Genomic DNA, 18,876 nt, shown 5'->3' with positions numbered 1-18,876 from the left:
TGCACTAACATGTACGTAAGTGTCTGCTGAGTTGACCGCAGCGATGTCCAGTAGTCTCCATTCCTCCACCGCTGCCAGTGAGCAACGGACTTTCAAAATAAAAAAAAATTCAAAAATGCCTTAACGCGCTATAAAATAATTGTCGCCATTAATTAATGAATGCGTTAACGCGATAATAACGCATTATTATATATATATATATATCTCAAACGAGCCAACAGTGTAAAATAAACCTGAACACAAAGAACTGGTGAGGCGTCTGAGGTCCACGTCAGCAGCACGGTCCTCTGAATTATCAGAGATGATGTGCTGAGGTGATGGCGCCCTCCAGATGACACACTGCCAACTGCTACAGAGCTCAACCATCCATGCATTTCTATTGGTGGTGACGTTTAGAAGGAGGGGCCAACACAATCACCTGGTTTAAGAGTTGTGTTGAGAAGTGAGGAAGTGATGACGTAACCAATAAGATGGAAGAAGAAGAAGAAGAAGAGGAAGAAGTGAAGAAGGAAGTTGGGTCACAGCTACATGTTCACTCAAACACTTTCTAACGCTCCATTTTGTCTCTCCAGCTGTGAGTGTGTAGAAGTCGAGGCTGTTGGGTTTTAACGCTCTTCTATTGTTCTTTACTATTGTTTTGATGAGCTGATGAATTAAACTCTGTGATTAGAAGCTGAAGACTACAACGGCCATGTTGTTCCTGGACTTCATCCTTTATATCTCAGGTATGAATGACTATGAATATTAATAACTATTGACAGTAAATGTGGAAGAACAGAGGATGTAACATATCATGGCTCTGCTGAAGGATCAGAGTCAGGTTGTAAACAAATATTGAAAGATGGAACATTTAAAAGAGTGCAGATTACATCACATGTGAGCTCTGAAGATGATCACTTCACCTGATGCTTCCACTCTTTCTTTCTTTCTTCTCTTCTCTATTGTGTGCAGAACAACAATAGAGTTCTGAATGGTTCTTCTGGTTCTGAGTCCACTGAACAGACTCTCAGAGTGTATTCCTCGCTATCACAACCTTGTGTTGTGTTCACTGTGTTTGATTTCTCAGGTTGGTGTGAAGTGTAACAAACTTCATGGACACACTTCCTCAACAACTACAGACTGAATCAATATGATCTAATGGGTAATAATCTACTCCAATAACCAGCTGCATATGCCCACTATAAAAGTAGCGTCAGCATAGCTGACCAATCAGGAAGTGCAGAGCGGAGAACATGCAGACCACACAGTGGGCTTAGGAGTGACAGGACCCTCTGGTGGTGAAGGGTCTTTAAGTGATCAGTCACATGACTCATAAATAGTTCACTGATTAAAACACTATTTCCATGTCTGAGGATTTTACAAAGAAGGTCAATTCATTTCTAGAAGCTTTAGAAACAGGAAGTGTTAAACATCTACATGTGAGTAAATATTTATCAGCTAAATCAAATAGTTTACAGGATGTTCAACCTTTGTTTCTTTATTATACATTTAATAGTTGTTTCTTTACAGGGTTTGTATAAAGGTGATGAAGTAGTTTATGAGATATGAGTTTACAGATAATTACAATCCTTCTTCAGTAGAGGAACCGTCTAATTACTGGATCCACACGGTAAGAGCTTCACCAGAACACAGATCTCTCTCACCGCCTGCTTTTACCTGTTTGCTCATTCTAATGATGGTTTATTCCATGTATTCATAATCAGCTGCTGTGTTCTGTGTTTCCTTTAATCCTGATCACAACCATATTCAACTTGTTGGTTTTCCTCTGGTGTTTTTAACATTGCAGATTGATATTTTCAAAGAGCCTGCTGACACAGCGAGGCAGTGTTCTCCAGTGATGAGCGTGTTGGTTTGGTTCTGTCTGGTGTGTTTGTAGTAAAAACAGGAGGTAGAGATACAGAGAGGAGACATGAGGGCAGAGAGCGCTGCAACACTTTTATACTTCTGTGAAAAGTCATTTAATGTGCTGCATTGTTCAAAATAATGTTGTGTTGTAACAATAGTTCAGGTCCAACATGGCGTCTCTCTTCATTCTAAGCACTGGCAGTTCAACAAACATGAATCTTTGACATCGTTATCTGCAACAAGACTTCCTCCACGTGTGACGGTGCTTTTATTGAACCCATTACAGGCTGATCTCCTCTCAGTGATCAGAGATGGAGGTTCCACGTCTGATCCTAGACTCTCTGGATCAGCTGGGTGCCGATGACTTCAAGAGGTTTTGGTGGAACCTCACTCAGCCGGTGCTGGACGGGTGTCGGCCCATTCCTAAGAGCTGTCTGGAGAACAAGGACCGGCCGGACACCGTCAGCAGGATGATCGACAGCTACGGCGAAGAGTCGGCTGTGAACGTGACGGTTGAAATCCTGAAGAGGATGAACCTCAACAACGAGGCGGAGAAGTTACAGAATGCACGCCCAGGTGAGGGATCAGAGTCCTGTTAGAAAGAACTCTGATGTACTTCAGGAAATAAACCTGTTTGTTTGTGTCTTTCATCAACAGCTGCACAACCCCACCCTCCGACACCCCCCTCCTCCTCCTCTGGTTTCGTGTTAAATGCGCCGGAGAGGAGGAGTGGCTTATCTCCATGGAAACCGTTATCAACTAAGCCATTTATTAATAATAAATAACCTCTATATCTAATAATCTAATAACCTCTAATAATTAAATAACCTCTATTTCTGGAATGTTGAATGTTTCGTTTCAATTTCAAGTAGTTCCAACCCTTTTCTGAGAAGTTATGACATTTTGAAGGAGGGACATTTGATCATCATTTTCCATTCATTTTATTCTATCAAAATTCCGTATTCAAATGTAGGCCGAGTCTCCCCCTCTTGCGCAGGCATGCTAAGTGCTAGAGAGTGCGTTCCAACATGAATGTGCCACATTTGGGCTTGGCTACAACATATGAAAAAAGCAGTGGTCTGACAAGTTTAGAAATAAAAGTTGATCCAATCTGACCAACTTCTTCACAGGGTGTACAACAGGGGTCTCAAACTCGAGGCCCGCCATGTCATTTTATCTGGCCCGCGAATCCGCCAGCAAAAACAAAAAAAACAGTTTTAAAAAATGAAAAAAAAAATGTAAAAGTTAGACTTGATAACAAAAATATCCCCGTAGTCATAATTCTGAGATAGAAAGTCAAAATTATGAGATACTTAAACAGCAGTCACAGAAGCAGCTCTTTGGCTGGTTACTGTACATTTGACATGAAATGTATTGTGAGTACATTGAAGACTTTAAACGTGGCTTTAAAACACATGAAATACTTCACGTGGGATTGTGCAAACGCACCCTTGAAAGGATTTTAAGCATTGAACAAAGTTATTGTAATAACTTGTGTTTGATATTTGTCTTTGTTATTTTCTTTAATAGTTTGATCTTTGATAGAGTAATGTGGGTTTATTAACCCTAAATTAAAAGGATTTAAGTTATAATAACAGAATGTGCTTAAATATATTTTTACATTTATATAACTGCATGTTCAATATTTTCACATTTGAACAATAATCAAATGCAGAGACAGTTATTTACCAATATGTTAGGAGAAGTTTTGGGGACCTTAACTTGCAGCTACGACCACCATTTTTAGGTATTTAATATTCACAAGCCCCTCTTTGAAGAGGAAAGGATTCCAAATCTGTACTTTGATTTAAAGTATAAAAAAGAAGAGAAAAGACTGGTATGAAAATGGGCCTATTGTCTTTTGGGAAAAGTTATGCCATTTGGGTTGGGATTATTGGCCTACCTGAGAGCCCAAGGAAATGTAGTTGAAATGGAAAATTAGGGAACGGCATTTTCAAAAAAAGCAGTTTTCAGTCTTTAGAGTCAAGAGGGTTTTTGTTGGGTCCTATAAAAACACTAATAAATGACTTGTTATTAGTGCTGGTCAACGATTAAAATATTTAATCGCGATTAATCGCATGGATTTTTTGCGATTAATCGCATTGTTATGGCAAAGTTCAATAATGAATTCAAAAGTAGTGTATTGCGCACTTATATTTTAAAAGTACTGCTATATGAAGAAAAGTGCAATAACATTTGGTTCACGAGATGCAGGTAGCACGTTTTATACTTCATGTGAAAATAATTCATACTTTGTTGGCATCTTATTCTGAAAACCGGATGTTCATCTGAAGAAACCGGATGTTGTCTCACGTTAATCTTTCCGCTAACTTTTCTCTGTTTATTTCAGTCCCCCCCTCGACCAGAAGCGGAAGTCGCATTTTCTCTATGGCAACACTGAAGGGACATCATATCTCCAATACAAAACGATAAACATGAGTCTGTTAAAATAATAATAAATTTAAAAAATGTGTTAACGCGCGATAAAATAATTGTCGGCGTTAATTAATTAATGCGTTAACCCGATAATAACGCGTTAACTTGCCCAGCACTACTTGTTATAAAATTGACATATGGTGGACACAAGAGGACACTACTAGGATTAATTGGTTTGATATCATTAGCATGCTGCTAAAAAAAGACAGCTTTCCAGAGGGCTGAGAGACGGGGTCCTTTGTGAGCAAGCTCAGGACCTCAGATAGGATGTTGGGTGCAATTTCCAGACTGTTTGAGCTATTTGATGAGTTATTTTGCATGTTGTAGAAATGGAGGACAATTGGGTCAATGTCGGCTGATCGGGGTGGGATTATTGGCTGACATGGTCAGCCTATACATATGTATTTGAAAAGACACTTTTTGAGTTATAAGGGAACTGCCATTTCCTGGACAAAAACTCTCTTGAAATGGCAGTTATAAGGGAACTGCCATTTCCCAGACAAAAAGGTCCTCGAAATGGCAGTTTTTGAGTTATAAGGGAACTTAGTTTCCTTATAACTCAAAAAGTGTCATGTCGACTACATTTGATTGGGCTCTCATGTAGGCCAATTATCCCAACCGAAATGGCACATTTGTTCTCATGTCTCCCAAACAATATATCTAGTATGCTCTATAGGTGAATTCTTCCAACACTAAATTCTCTTTTTAGAAGATGAGAAAAATATAATATTGTGGCCTTTTGACTTCATCCTGAATGGACTGAATTGAAAGCTGTAGGGCATTTCGGTGAAAATAAATTTTGTTATGAAATTTATTTTTTAATCCAGCTATTATTTTACTTGAAATGAGAAGAACATTTATTCATGTATTTCTATGGATTATTTATAATCCATCCAGTTACATTTGAAAAATTTGAATAATATTTGTTAAAATATAATTGATGTGTACATTCTTTATTTGATTTGGCAGTTGTTTACTACACAGATACGTTACTACTACTAGACTTCTTGAATATAGATATACCCAAATTATATATATATATATAATTTGGGTCGTGGGTCGCGGCTTGTCATTAAGGGGTGATGGTGGGTCCCGCAGCCAGACCAGTTGAGAACCACTGCTCTAGAGTAGGAGGTTGAAACTTATGAGGGGGCATACCTGGGAACAGCCCACCAAGTGAGCAAAGTTTCAAGCGAATCGGATGACTTTTAATTTTGAGGCATATTAATGCCTTTGACTTATTTGCCTGATAATTCAAATAAATGCACTTTCTCCAATCATTTTAATTTTCTTACCAGTGGATCAAGACTTTGAGAAGGTAGTGTAGTCCAAATTTCAGCTTCCTAGCTCATTGTTATGTGGAGATTTCTAGGCGGAATATATGCAAAATTTACTAAATTACTATGAAGAAATTGTAAGGAATATCCCATTGTTATTCACATCATTGAATCTATGAGTAAACGGGGAATTACAGTCCACATTTCAGCTTCCTAGCCCATTGTTTTCTAGGGATTTCTAGGCCAACTAAAGGCAAAATGCCATAAATTACTATGCAAAAAGTGTAAGGATTTTCCCATTGATATTCACACCTTTGAATCTATGAGGAAAGGGGGAATTACAGTCCAGATTTCAGCTTCCTAGCCCAAAGTGTTGTGGAGATATTCTAGGTCAAATGTCAGTTTCCTTATAACTCAAAAACTGCCATTTCAACTACATGTGTTGTAAATTTGTCTGGGGAAAGGCAGTCTCCTTATAACTCAAAAAGTGTAATTTCAACTACATGTCTATGGGCTGACCATGTATGCCAATTATCCCAACCAATATGACATAAAAGATCCCCATCTCTCCCAAACAATATCTACAGTATGCTCTGGGCTACGAGGCTGAAACGTATGAGGGGGCATTCCAGGGAACAGCCCTCAAAGTGTACCAAGTTTCAAGCAAATCGGATGAGTTTGATTTTTGAGCAAAATCGATGCCTTGTGCTACTTTGCCTGAGATTTCAAAAAGTTGCAATTTCTCCGAACCTTTTAATTTTCATACCAATGGATCTATCCTTTGAGAAGATAGTACAGTCCACATTTCAGGGTTTCCACAGAGGGTTGTGGAGATTTTCTAGGGTCAAACTTCAGCTTCTTTCCAACTCAAAAAGTGACCAAAATTTTCCCAAACCACCTATTTTGTATAATTAAGAGTTAGTCTAAGATTTGTCATTTTCAAAGCTGGTAATTGAACGGTTGAGAAGATATTGCAGTTCAAAACATCAATCCACCATCCCGAAAAGCTGGCCGAAATGTTCCCATTCGTCCCGGACGATTGGGGGAAAAGTACCATTTGGTGGGCGAAGTGGGCAAAAAACGGGACAGCTTTTTTGAATTTCTCAAATGTCCATTTTTGTTCCAAATGGCAGTTTGTGTCCCAAACGTCCATGGGGTTTTGCCCCCTGGTGGACAAAAGCGCAAAAGGGCCAATTGGCAGAACTCTTGCCAAACTTTGGAAAATCATAACTTGGTGACCGACAGTCCGAACGGAGCGCAGCTTTCCCGCGTAGAACTTTGGCAAATGTGATATGTTCTCTAGCGGTCTCCCGATTTTTAGTGGCGCTCCTTGTGCCCAGTAGGATTAGTTGACAATTGACTTTTTGATCCTTACGGCCCAATGATAATGTAGTCGATAACGCCCCAGGTGTGTTAAGGGTGGTATATACACACATTCATACACATAGTTTGGTCCGGTCTCTATGCATTTATCTGCCGCTGTGTTGCGAAAGCCTATCAGCTTTATGACAACGCATTATTTGCGTTTGGATGGACCCCATTTTAGAACCATGTGTAATAAATGAATGAAAGAATAATTGTATCTAGAAATGAAGAATAGTTTGTGGAGCTACAGCTGTGTTGACAATGTCCCACAGCGATTACACTCCAACTAATCGTCTATCCCAGACACAATGATGTAACCTACAGTACATAACACAGAAACATGTTTTACACCTGAAAAATGAATAAAAACTAATTACCAATCATGGGTTAACTTGAAGATAAGAAATAGGTAACAAGTCAAAGTGATGAAATAACACATACTGTAACTTCTCTCACACAGAGGATGCTGATGTTGGAGAGACTTCAGAGAACAGAGGAACATCCTCCTGTCAGAGCAAAGGTAAAGCTGCTGTATTCTCTGGTTAGTATGGAAGCCCTGAGACAAGAAAGTGTTGACAAGAAATGTTTTCATAAATACCCTCTGTGAGAGACATCATGACTCCAAAGAAGCATTAAATTCATTTCACTAAAAGAAAAGGCCAAACAAGCTATTTAAAATGTACAAGTTTAATTTTGTGGCGTTTGAGTGAACATCATCAGACCTGCAGCAAACACTTTCACTTCTGCAGCTACAGCAGGAAGTTCAGTCCTAACTTCTGACGTACACATAGACACACATGTACTGGTTGAAGTGGTTTTGATCCTGAGGCCCCCCCCCCCCCCCCCCTCTTTGGAAACACTATTATATGTTCATTTCAATATGCTTCCTTGTCTCAACTCTGGGTTTTCAGGGATTAAGTCCACCAATAAACTCGGTCAGATTTCTCGATCTGCTCCATCCAAAGTGAGATGAATGTCTTCTCTTCTAATCAGACCAGACAAAAGGCAAGGACACGTTTTATGTTAATCTGAGGAAGACAGTCCTTTAGCAAAAGACCATTTGTGTTCTGCTCCTCCAACTGTAGACAAACAATCTAATAATAGTTATATTTTTCATGTTTGTGTTCAATACAGACGAGATGGTTCTGGGAGTACACATCTCATCTCACCAACAAACGCTTCAATCACACTTTCAGGATACGTTCATGTGTGTACAACAGGCGTGGTTGGAGAAGAAGGATGAGAAACCTCTGGATGAGATCTACACAGATCTGTACATCACAGCAGGGGCTGACATACACATCAACACTCAGCATGAGGTCAGGCAGATTGAGATGAAGAGGGCGACACTAGCAGATGAAGAGAGACCAATTCAACCCAGCGACATATTCAAACCCCCGTCTGGAGGAGACAGACCCATAAGAACAGTACTGACCAATGGAATCGCAGGAATTGGAAAAACATTTCTTGTGCGCAAGTTTGTGTTGGACTGGGCTGAAAAAAAACACAATCAAGATGTGCATCTCATTTTCCCCTTCACCTTCCGTGAGCTGAATTTGAAGGAAGAAAAGTTTTGTTTGTCAGAGCTCATTCATGAATGTATCGATGAGACCAAAGACATCAAGACAGAAGCTCTTAATCACATCTTCACAACTCTGCAGTCATCAGCAAACACCAACTACAACAAGAGTAAATTCAAACTTCTGTTTGTTTTGGATGGACTGGATGAGAGCCGCCTTCATCTGGACTTCAACAACAAAAAGATCCTGACTGATGTGACAGAGTCCACCTCAGTGGATGTGCTGCTGACGAGCCTCATCAGGGGGAAACTGCTTCCCTCTGCTCGCCTCTGGATAACCACACGACCTGCAGCAGCCAATCAGATCCATCGTGATTTTGTTGGCATGGTGACAGAGGTCAGAGGGTTCACTGACTCACAGAAGGAGGAGTACTTCAGGAAGAGGTTCAGTGATGAGGAGCAGGCCAGCAGGATCATCTCCCACATCAAGACCTCACGAAGCCTCCACATCATGTGCCACATCCCAGTCTTCTGCTGGATCACTGCTACAGTTCTGGAGGATGTGATGAAGACCAGAGAGGAAGGAGAGCTGCCCAAGACCCTGACTGAGATGTATGTAGAATTCTTGGTGTTTCACACTTATCAGACAGAAGAGAAGTATGACCAAAAAAAGTTCAATCAGTACATTACGTCATTAGCAAAACTGTCTTTTCACCAGCTGGAAGAGGGCAATCTGATCTTCTATGAGAAAGATCTCAAAGAGAGTGGCATTGATGTCAGTGAAGCCTCAAAGTGCTCAGGAGTGTTCACAGAGATCTTCAAAGTGGAACGTGGGATGAAGAATAAAAATAAGATCTTTAGCTTTGTCCATCTGAGTGTTCAGGAGTTTCTGGCAGCGTTCTACGTAAGAATGAAAGTCATTAACAGAAACAAGAATGTGATGTTGGAGCCAGGGCAAACTTTTGGCGATAAGGTGCGAATGTTTTTCAACAAAACATCTATAACAGAGGTCCACAGGTTTGCTATTGACAAGGCCTTGAAGAATCCAAACGGACACCTGGACCTATTCCTCCGATTCCTCCTGGGTCTTTCACTGGAGATCAATCAGGCTCATCTAGAAGACCTACTGAAAATGAAAAGTAGCTCACAGACCAATCAGGAAACAGTCCAGTATATCAAGGAGAAGCTCAGAGAGAATCTGTCTCCAGAAAAAAGCATCAATCTGTTCCACTGTCTGAATGAACTGAATGATGGTTCTCTAGTGGAGCAGATCCAACGGTCCCTGAGATCAGGACGTCTCTCCACAGATGAACTGTCTCCTGCTCAGTGTTCAGCTCTGGTCTTCATCTTACTGACATCAGGAAAAGATCTGGACGTGTTTGACCTGACGAAATACTTTGCTTCAGAGGAGACTCTTCTGAGGCTGCTGCCAGTGGTCAAAGCCTCCAACAAAGCTCTGTAAGTACCCAGATAACTTTCTTTAACAGCTTTATCACATGAGCAGAGTAGTTCTCAACTAATGAAAGTCTTCTGTTGCCAGATTTAGTAAACAAATTGATCAGTTGATCAATTGAAAAACATGCAAATTGTTTCTTCAGTTTCATTGCAACTCCACAGATTAATGCAGTTTTGAAATAAAAAAATTGACACTTTGTTGTTGAATTAATACGAAAAGTTACGAGGGATTGGTATCCATTAATTGCGGTTAGATTCCAGTAATATACACAATAAAAGGTAAAAATCCTCTCGGCACCTGAATTGTTAAATTTATAAACTCAGAAATGTTGTATTTTACACTGTATAAGAAAAAAGAACAGTATTGTGTTTGTCTACATCACTCTCCTTCAGGCTGAGTAGCTGTAATCTGTCAGAGAGAAGCTGTGAAGCTCTGTCATCAGTCCTCAGCTCCCCGTCCTCTTGTCTGAGAGAGCTGGACCTGAGTAACAACGACCTAAAGGATTCAGGAGTCAAGCTGCTGTCTGCTGGACAGGAGAGTTCACACTGGAAACTGGAAACCCTCAGGTCAAGTTTAACAAACTTATAAATGATGAACCAGAACTTTCATATGGTGTATTGTCATTTGTCTTCACTCAGTTTACCACTTTTAATTTATGACAGTACTGCCTACCTAAATATGTGAGTTATATCAAATGTAGATAGAAATGTTTTCACACATGTGATGTATATATTTTAGGTTGAGTGGCTGTAATCTGTCAGAGAGAAGCTGTGAAGCTCTGTCATCAGTCCTCAGCTCCCAGTCCTCTAGTCTGAGAGAGCTGGACCTGAGTAACAACGACGTGCAGGATTCAGGAGTCAAGCTGCTGTCTGCTGGACTGGAGAGCCAATACTGTCAACTAGAGATTCTCAGGTCAGGATTTGTCTTCTGTTTAACTGATAACCATTTAAATGTTGCTTCATATATATGTGGCCTTAATATATTCTCGAGTTGAAGACAACTACACTCCCTATTTTCATGAAATATCAGCGAGTAAAAAGCAGATACTTTATCAATCTGTTCAACAAGCATGAACATGTAAGCCAGGAGGACAAAGGACAGAGGACAAAAGGATGGAGGACAAGAGGACAGAGGACAGGAAGAATTACTGATACTGACTGAAGTCTGTGTTCATCATTCTTCATAAAATTCACTCAGAAATTGTATTTATTGTGTGAGATATTAATTACTTTATATTGTAACTTTGTTGTTGTAAACATAACTGTTGCTGCTCTATAAACCATATTTATGAAAAAGAATATTGAACAGAGTAGCTCCTACTAGTAATAAAATCTCTACCTGAAGGCCACCGTAGTTCTCTACACACTTGTAAAGGGAGGAGTGAGCTGAGGGGATTTAGTTGGTTGCAGCCTGCAGCTCACTACTAGATGTCACTAAATCTTACACACTGTTCCTTTAAAGGTGCAACGTGACTGAAAGAGTAGATGAAAGTTAATGTAATATAATTGTGTGTCTCCAGCCTGGCAGGCTGTCTGGTCACAGAGGAAGGCTGTTCTTCTCTGGCTTCAGCTCTGAGATCCAACCCCTCCCATCATCTGAGAGAGCTGGACCTGAGCTACAATCATCCAGGGGTCTCAGGAGTGAGGCTGCTGTCTGCTGGACCGGAGGATCCACACTGGAGACTGGACACTCTCAGGTATGAAGAGACAACAAGAGCTCACAGTCTGTTGGTTCATAACAGTGAAGACAGTAGCTGATGTTTTGAGAGTCCCTGTCCCCACTGAGAAGGACCTCCTCACTAACATCAGACCAGGATCTGGTGTTGGTCATTTATTGATCATTCTTTTTGACAAATATGGTGTCAAAGTGTTTATAGAACATTTTACAAACTTCTCAAGAGGTTCAAAGTTCACAAAATAATGTCAGCTCAGGCTCCATTTAGTATCTGTTCTGGAGCTCTCTCCATTACATCCAGCCAATCTATGGATTCTTTACAATTGTTTGTTAAAACTAACGTCCATAAAATGTAAATATTGGATGAAATAAAATGTATCTTGGCACGATGTTGAAGAAAGAAATATTTGACATGATAAGGTTATTATTGTTTGTTTGTTATTATTTATTTGATTTTTGATTTTCTTAATTAAATGAAAACAGAAGAAAAAAAATAATACAATTTTGTCACATCATTGTTTCAACCACGGCCTCCCCTGCGGTGTTGCTCCCTGATGGTGCCCTGGTCGTGGTTTGCTGCCAGTGGACGGAGCGATACTGCCCCTGACTTTGTTTACGTTAAAAGCATTGTTTCGGATGTTATTATTTTGTAATTTATGTAATTTCCCCTCATTTACAAGATAAAATAAGATAATCCTTTATTAGTCCCGCAGTGGGGAAATTCACAGGATCACAGCAGCAAAGTGGACAGTGCAACAAGATACAGAGTAAAAAAACAAGAGCAACAGGTAATATAATTAAGTAATAAACTGTAAGAATATCAACTAATTCACTAACAAGGATCACGCCAATAACCGTATGAGTTTAGAGGTTTGCGTAATGAGATGATTGGAAGATTGGAAGAGGAAGGGGTCGAGGGATGAAGGGATGTAGGGTAGGGGTCGAGGGATGAAGGGATGTAGGGTACGGGTCGAGGGATGAAGGGATGTAGGGTAGGGTTAGAGGTAGAGGGATGTAGGGTAGGGGTAGGGGTAGAGGGATGTAGGGTAGGGTAGGGATAGAGGGATGAAGGGTAGGGTAGGGTAGAGGGATGAAGGGATGGAGGGATCGAGCTAGAGGGATGAGGTGGGGGACCGTTGGTGTCCGGCGGCTGGTGGGAATGGAGACTGTTGTGTGGGGGCCGTCTCTTAGTGTTAGAGCCTCTAGTGTGAGAATCTCTGGCAGTGCAGATTCCCCAAAAATAGATGCCGGTGGGCGTTTCTGATATCGTTCAGGTTGGAGCAGATGTAGGAGAGGTACGCGGTGGAAGACCAGCGACCAAGAATCTTAATGATGTGGTCTGGAATTCCTTGACTCGAGGTGGCTGAGGCGGCGCCGGAGCGGAATGAATGACCTGAGTAAAACTCGGGGGGTATTCCTGATCTGGCTAGTATATAGCGGACGTGGTGGTGGAACCAGGGCCGCGTGGACCCATTGCCCGTTTCGGTGATGAAAAGGGGATCTAGCGGAGAAGTTTGGCTGGCTGATCTCGGATGGGTTACGGACTCAGGTATGGACTCAGGTATGTGTCTAGACGGAAGAGGTAGATAGGCTGAGGCGGACCGTACTGGTTGGTCTTGCTGCATTTGAGGTGATAAATGACGGTGTCAGGAGGATGAATTGAGGTGTCGGACATGGTGACATATCGTGATGGATCATGGTCGGAGTTTGAGGCGGTGAACTCGGAGCAGCGAAGGAAGCCGAAAAAAGCCAGCAAGAACATGGACTTGAGTACTTTGTCCATGAAGGGAAAGAGGTAGCTAGAGCGGAGAGTATGGATGCAGCGGGTGAGAAGGTCCGAGGTGAGGGGCAGACGTTTAGGCATAGGTCATGGTTCGGCTTTACGGAGACCTTTGAGTAACATCGCTATATGCGAGTGGGTGGAGGCTGGGCACGGCGTTCCTGAGGATAGTTTTGTGAAAAAGTGAATGCCGCTTATGTATACCCGTATCGTGGAGATTTTAATCTTAAGGAGGGAGTGGGCAAAAGTAATGAAGTTTGTGAGGGTAAGGATGTTGAGTGATGGGAAGGGAAGGCTAAAAGAGGCGTGGAAGGATTTGAAGTGTTTCCATCCGGTGAAGTATGATGAGAGTGTTTGGGGGGGCGACGCTGTTGAGGATAGCATCTTGAGAGGCGGAGATTAGGTGTTCCAGTTGCGGGGTCAGTTGGAGATGGTGGCTGAAAACGGTGGGACCGGAGTCGGCACAGGGTCTGAGGTTGGCGCTAATCGTCTGAATTTCTGGAATGAGAAAAGGAAAAGTGAATCAGCAATGGAGTTGTAGTGACCTGGTATGTGGGAGGCTCGGATGATGAACTGGTGCTGGGCTGAAACCATGGTTAGTCTCCGCAGGAACATCATTATTTCGAGACAATGTGACCTCCTTTTATTGATGATGTCTACTACGGCACTGTTGTCCGAGTAGACGGCAATGGTCTTTTTTTTTACCATTCACGCCCCCAAAGAATGGCTGCTATGACTATTGGATACATTTCGGAGATTGCGGAGGAAGGAGAAAGGGATGAAAATTCAGGCGGCCATGCGGCTGAGAACCACTTGTCGCCATGGAGACCGCCAAAACCGATGGAGGGTGCTGCGTCTGTGTACAGCTGGATGTCTTCCGGCTTGGTGACATGTTCGTCGTAGAAGAAGGAAATGCCGTTCCAAGAGGAGAGGAACTGGTGCCATAGCTTTAGCTCTGTCTTGCATGCTTTGTCAAGTGTGACGTAGTTGTGGAGCTTTGTGACAGAGGAGGTGACTGAAAGGAGGTGTGACAAGAAGGATCGGCCTTGGGGGATAATGCGGATGGCGTAGTTGAGGTGGCCTAAAAGCGAGAGGAGTTGGTGTTTGGTGCATTTGGGGGCCAGGAGGAAATTAGAGATTAGTAATGAAATCCGGTTGATTTTCTCGGTAGGTAGGGATGCTTGGAGTGAGACGGAGTCGAGGGTGATGCCGAGGAATTCCAGGGATGTACTGGGAGCTGTTGTTTTCTCTGCTGAGAGGGGAACACCGAGTTCCTGAAACACGGCGGTTAGTGTGGAGGCCGAGTGCTGGGGGAGAGGAAGGTGGCGTGACAGTGAGGAAGTCGACTAGGAGGTGGATGACTGTTTTTTTTGTCGACTGTCGGGTTCAGAGATGGCCGATTGCAAATTTTTACAAGTGAAGAAAGATTCTGGCTTCACCTGCAGGCCTGGGTGGAAGCCGTGGGTAAGACCCTGGATAAGGAAGCTTGTGAACTGGGTGAGTTTTAAGGGCGGAAGCTAGGGCGTGGATGTTTATTGGTGTGTTGAGATACTTACACTTGCTGTGCCTTGTTGGTTTATGGGGAGAGGTTGGTCTTGCATGCCCCCCGCAGAAGGAGCAGGTGTGGAGAAAACGGCAGCTGGAGGATTGGCATCCTAGGTCGTTGAAATTGTTGCAGACCATCCTCCCGCCCTGGAAGAGGATTGGTCTACCTCTTTTGTCCATACCTCTGGGGGGACCACCGGAGGTGGTTGGCTGGTTGATCTCTGGTTTAGGGGTGATGGATGATGGGGGGAGTAATGGAGGCAGGCTTCGGTAAACGGGGGGGCTTCATTTACGGGAAGCTGAGGTGGAGGGCAGGGGTGCTGTGAGGGTGCATGTGGTGGCCGGATGGGAGGGTGCGCCGCAGTGCTCGCAATTGAGAGAGGCATGAGCTGTGAAAACTCTGCAGTACAGTTCTGGGTCGAGTGTTCCCCAGTATGTTCCCTGGTTGAACTGCTGAACGCGACCAGCGGCTTCGGAAGAGAATAGGATGTGGTAGTTGTAGAACCCTTTACCTCCGAACCGCAAGGCTAGGTTGAGTATAAGTGCCAAGTAGTCATCCAACTCGGCCCTGCGGTCGGGGGAGACGGAGCAGATGATGTCGCGGTATAGGGAGAAAGAGTAGGCAAATTCGGTCGTGGTGAGTTCCTTGGATCGGGTGGGGAGTGGCTGTGAGAGTCCGATGGGTCCGAAAGCGGTGATTAATTCCCTCGGGATATGGGGATTGCAGGTGGATGGATGAATGAGTTGGGCAAGGTCGATGTAGTTACCTGCGAGAATCTGTTGCCTGAGCGTGTGTGGCACGGGGGATGGTCGGGCGGATGCTAAAGGCCGTACTGGGGGTAGTGCTGTGGCTAATGTAAAGCTGGTGGGTGGAGGAAGATGGAGTCGGAAGGAAGCTGGGGTTGGTAGCTGGTGGACCTGTGAAAAAAGGGGGTGCATTTAAAGGGTTACATATGGGTTATGGGGAGGGTAGGGACAGAGAGAGGGGAAAGCAGAGACGGGAGGAAATGCAAAGTTTTGGCTGTTGGCTCCTCCGTAGAATCCTGCTGTTGGAGCATTCTGTGCAGCTAAGGTAGCCGGTGTCAAGTTGGAAGGAAAGGCAGGAGCGAGGGAAGAGGAAGAGATGCTGGGATGAAAGGAAGCATGTGCGTGGGTTGGAAGTGCAGAAAGGGGAAAAGAGACTGCGGGGTGAGATAACCCTGGTGCAGAGAGAGCGGGGGGGGGTGCAATACGACCTGGCCCTCTGGAGGGGCTAGTGTGGATGACTGGCCTTGTCTGTCCGCGTTGTGCGTCATGACGTCATCGACGTCGCGCCTGACGCTGCGCGGGAAACCCGGAAATGCTCTGGTGGCTCGGCGATCGCGGGAGGTGTCTTGCTGAGCGTCCGTGAGTAGTTTGAGAAGTGTAGATTTCCTGTCGGACTGGTGGAAATGGATATTGAGTTGGGTGAGTGCGTGCTTCAGGCAAGCGACTGTCCACTCGGAAAAGCGGAATGTATGGGGGCCATCGGAGTGTTGGCGTGGAGGAGGAGGAGGGTCGCTCTGGTATTGGCCGTCGTTCGAGCGGCTGGATCTCGAGCTGGTGGAAGAGCAGCGTTGTGGAGTGACAATGTCCCTCAGACGCCGGAATCGGGATCTCCCCCTGGGGTCGTTGGACGGCGAAGGACCGACGACATCGGAATGGTCCGAGAATAGATGTCGGGAGCCATGTGGGTCGTAGATGGTTGATCTCGGCCGAGTTTGCTGGCGGCGAGAGATAATAGGAGACGGTGCCGTCTCCGGGATTCCTGGTGAATCGTCTTCGAACAGGTCGTTGTCAGAAGGAGTGAGGGAGATCTCCAGGTTCATGTTGTGAAGTGTGTGGTATTCGGCTCGGGAATCGTACGTCATGAGAGAACGGAGTCGAAGAGGAAGTCAACGGGTTCGTTTGAGCTTAAATACTTGTGCAGGGGAAATGAGCCGTGTTCTGGGCGTGGTCCCGTTCCTGAACTAAGTTTATAAAACTACATGTAAAAAAGTACAAAAAGTACAAAATAAACAGTAACTAAGTATAACTAAAGAACTAAAATTTGTACTTTCTTATGGATTTTTCCTTCATCTCAAAAGGCGCAGGCACAAACACACACGGTTCTCCCATACACTAACTATATGTTTGCTGGCTTGTATCTCACTGTTCTTGTCGTCCTCTTGTTTTGTCTATGTATTGTCTCTTGTCTTGCAATAAATTAAAATTAAAATTAAAAAAAGGTTATTATTGTTGTAAGTGTGCGATGGTCCAGCGGTCCTTCATGCAGAATAGGGAGGAGTTCTACAGTTTGATGGCCACAGGTAGAAAAGACTTCCTATGGCGTTCTGCGGTTCTCCTCGGTGGTCTCGGTCTTCGGCCGAAGGGGCTCTGAAGTGACTTCAGTGGGACGTTCGGGGGCTGAGAGGCATCGTCCAGAACACCGAGTAGATTCCTCAGCATCCTCCTCTCTGAAACCTCCACCACAGAAGCAGCTCTCCTGATGAGCTGATTGAGTCTCTTAGCATCAGCTGCCTTCACCCTGCTGCTCCAGCACACTACAGAGGAGAAGATGACGCTGCTCAAGCTGATTTGAGCCCCTAAAGCTGATGCTGGGTCTGATCTTATGGGACACAAGCTGTTGCTCATTGTAAAGCTGAATCCAAGATACAAACCTCTCTGTTCAACACGGACTTGAACAGCTTTTGGTCTCCGCTTTAAATGAGATTTAATCCATTTTTACAGCTTGTGTATAAAATGTGTTTAATAACTGCAGCTGTTTGTCTGAATGGAGGATCTGAGTGAAGGTTGATGAAGATCAGTGATGATGATGAAGCTTCATTCTGACTGTTTCTTCCTCCAGGGTTGAACCTGCTGGAGATCAGTGGCTGAAACCTGGTCTGAGGAAGTGTGAGTGTTCACTTTGATTCATGAAGTCTCAAATAAACCCATCAGCTGTGTTTGATGATGAACTGATGCTGTTTCATGTCTCCTTCTCTCCTTCAGATGCCTGTGAACTCACAATCGACACAAACACAGTGAACAGAAAGATCAAACTGTCTGACAACAACAGGAAGGTGACACGTGTGGTGGAGGAGGATCAGTCATATCCTGATCATCCAGACAGGTTTGACTCCTGGCCTCAGCTGCTGTGTAGAACTGGTCTGACTGGTCGCTGTTACTGGGAGGTCGAGTGGAGAGGAATAGTTTATATATCAGTGAGTTACAGAGGAATCAGAAGGAAAGGAGACAGTGATGACTGTAGGTTTGGAAAGAACGATCAGTCCTGGAGTCTGAGGTGCTTATATGGTCGTTACTCTGTCTGCCACAATGACAGTACAACACAACTCCCCTCCTCCTCCTCCTCCTCCTCCTCCTCCTCCTCTGGTAGAGTAGCAGTGTATGTGGACTATCCTGCTGGCTCTCTGTCCTTCTACAGAGTCTCCTCTGACACACTGATCCACCTCCACACCTTCTACACCACATTCACTGAACCTCTTTATCCTGGCTTTGGGGTCTGGGCCTACTCTGGTTCAGTGTCTCTGTGTTCTGTGGAGGGAGAGTCTCCTCCTCTGTAAAAACTCACTCTGCTGACGATCAGATTCAGATCAATAGAACAAAATATAATCAACAAATAAATCACTTTTATATATTATTATGGAGAAAACAATGAACCTTTATTGATCCCTCGGTGAAACTCAGAAATGAATACTTTAGTACTTTTACTTTCATTGTGAATGCAGGACTTTCAGGTTTCACTACTTTAACTTAAAGATCCATTGAAGACTTTTGGATGAATGAACATAATATTAATTAAGTATATTTTCATCATCACCTGAAGATAAGAATCGTGTTTCGTTCCCTTAGAATGAGCAGAAGTGATGATTGTGTAATTGATGAAAACACTAGAAATCTTTGTGTTTGATGAGCTTCAGGTTGGGCTCTGATGTTTCCGTTTTCATCACTTTGTTCACTC

General features: G+C 43.5%; 1 protein-coding gene across 3 annotated transcripts; it reads left to right on the top strand.

Annotated features, from left to right (window-relative positions):
* Positions 1-535: 535 nt before the first annotated feature.
* Positions 536-18,856, top strand: LOC116400491 (NACHT, LRR and PYD domains-containing protein 3-like). Of its 3 annotated transcripts, XM_031878354.1 has the most exons (8): positions 536-725; positions 2,132-2,421; positions 7,384-7,443; positions 8,058-9,900; positions 10,291-10,464; positions 10,637-10,810; positions 17,764-17,810; positions 17,907-18,856. In XM_031878354.1, the coding sequence occupies exons 2-8, from the start codon at positions 2,157-2,159 to the stop codon at positions 18,476-18,478; spliced, it is 3,135 nt and encodes a 1,044-aa protein (XP_031734214.1). In that variant the 5' UTR covers positions 536-725; positions 2,132-2,156; the 3' UTR covers positions 18,479-18,856. The 3 variants fall into 3 exon arrangements, with proteins under 3 accessions (XP_031734214.1, XP_031734215.1, XP_031734216.1); XM_031878355.1 differs by lacking the exon at positions 2,132-2,421; XM_031878356.1 differs by lacking the exons at positions 536-725; positions 17,764-17,810; positions 17,907-18,856 and adding an exon at positions 11,418-11,737 and having other exon boundaries at positions 1,518-2,421.
* Positions 18,857-18,876: the final 20 nt, after the last annotated feature.

This window comes from Anarrhichthys ocellatus, unplaced genomic scaffold (genome assembly GCF_004355925.1).
Source record: "Anarrhichthys ocellatus isolate YVR2014 unplaced genomic scaffold, GSC_Weel_1.0 scaffold174, whole genome shotgun sequence".
Classification (NCBI taxonomy): domain Eukaryota; kingdom Metazoa; phylum Chordata; class Actinopteri; order Perciformes; family Anarhichadidae; genus Anarrhichthys; species Anarrhichthys ocellatus.
This window is presented reverse-complemented; position numbering and strand designations above follow the sequence as displayed.

Bases quoted from the DNA above. Each gene is read 5' to 3' on its own strand.
- LOC116400491 (XM_031878354.1), top strand. From the start codon at position 2,157: ATGGAGGTTCCACGTCTGATCCTAGACTCTCTGGATCAGCTGGGTGCC. The intron at 10,465-10,636 runs GTCAAGTTTAAC...TATATATTTTAG, and splicing joins TGGAAACTGGAAACCCTCAG to GTTGAGTGGCTGTAATCTGT. The intron at 10,811-17,763 runs GTCAGGATTTGT...TTCTTCCTCCAG, and splicing joins TGTCAACTAGAGATTCTCAG to GGTTGAACCTGCTGGAGATC.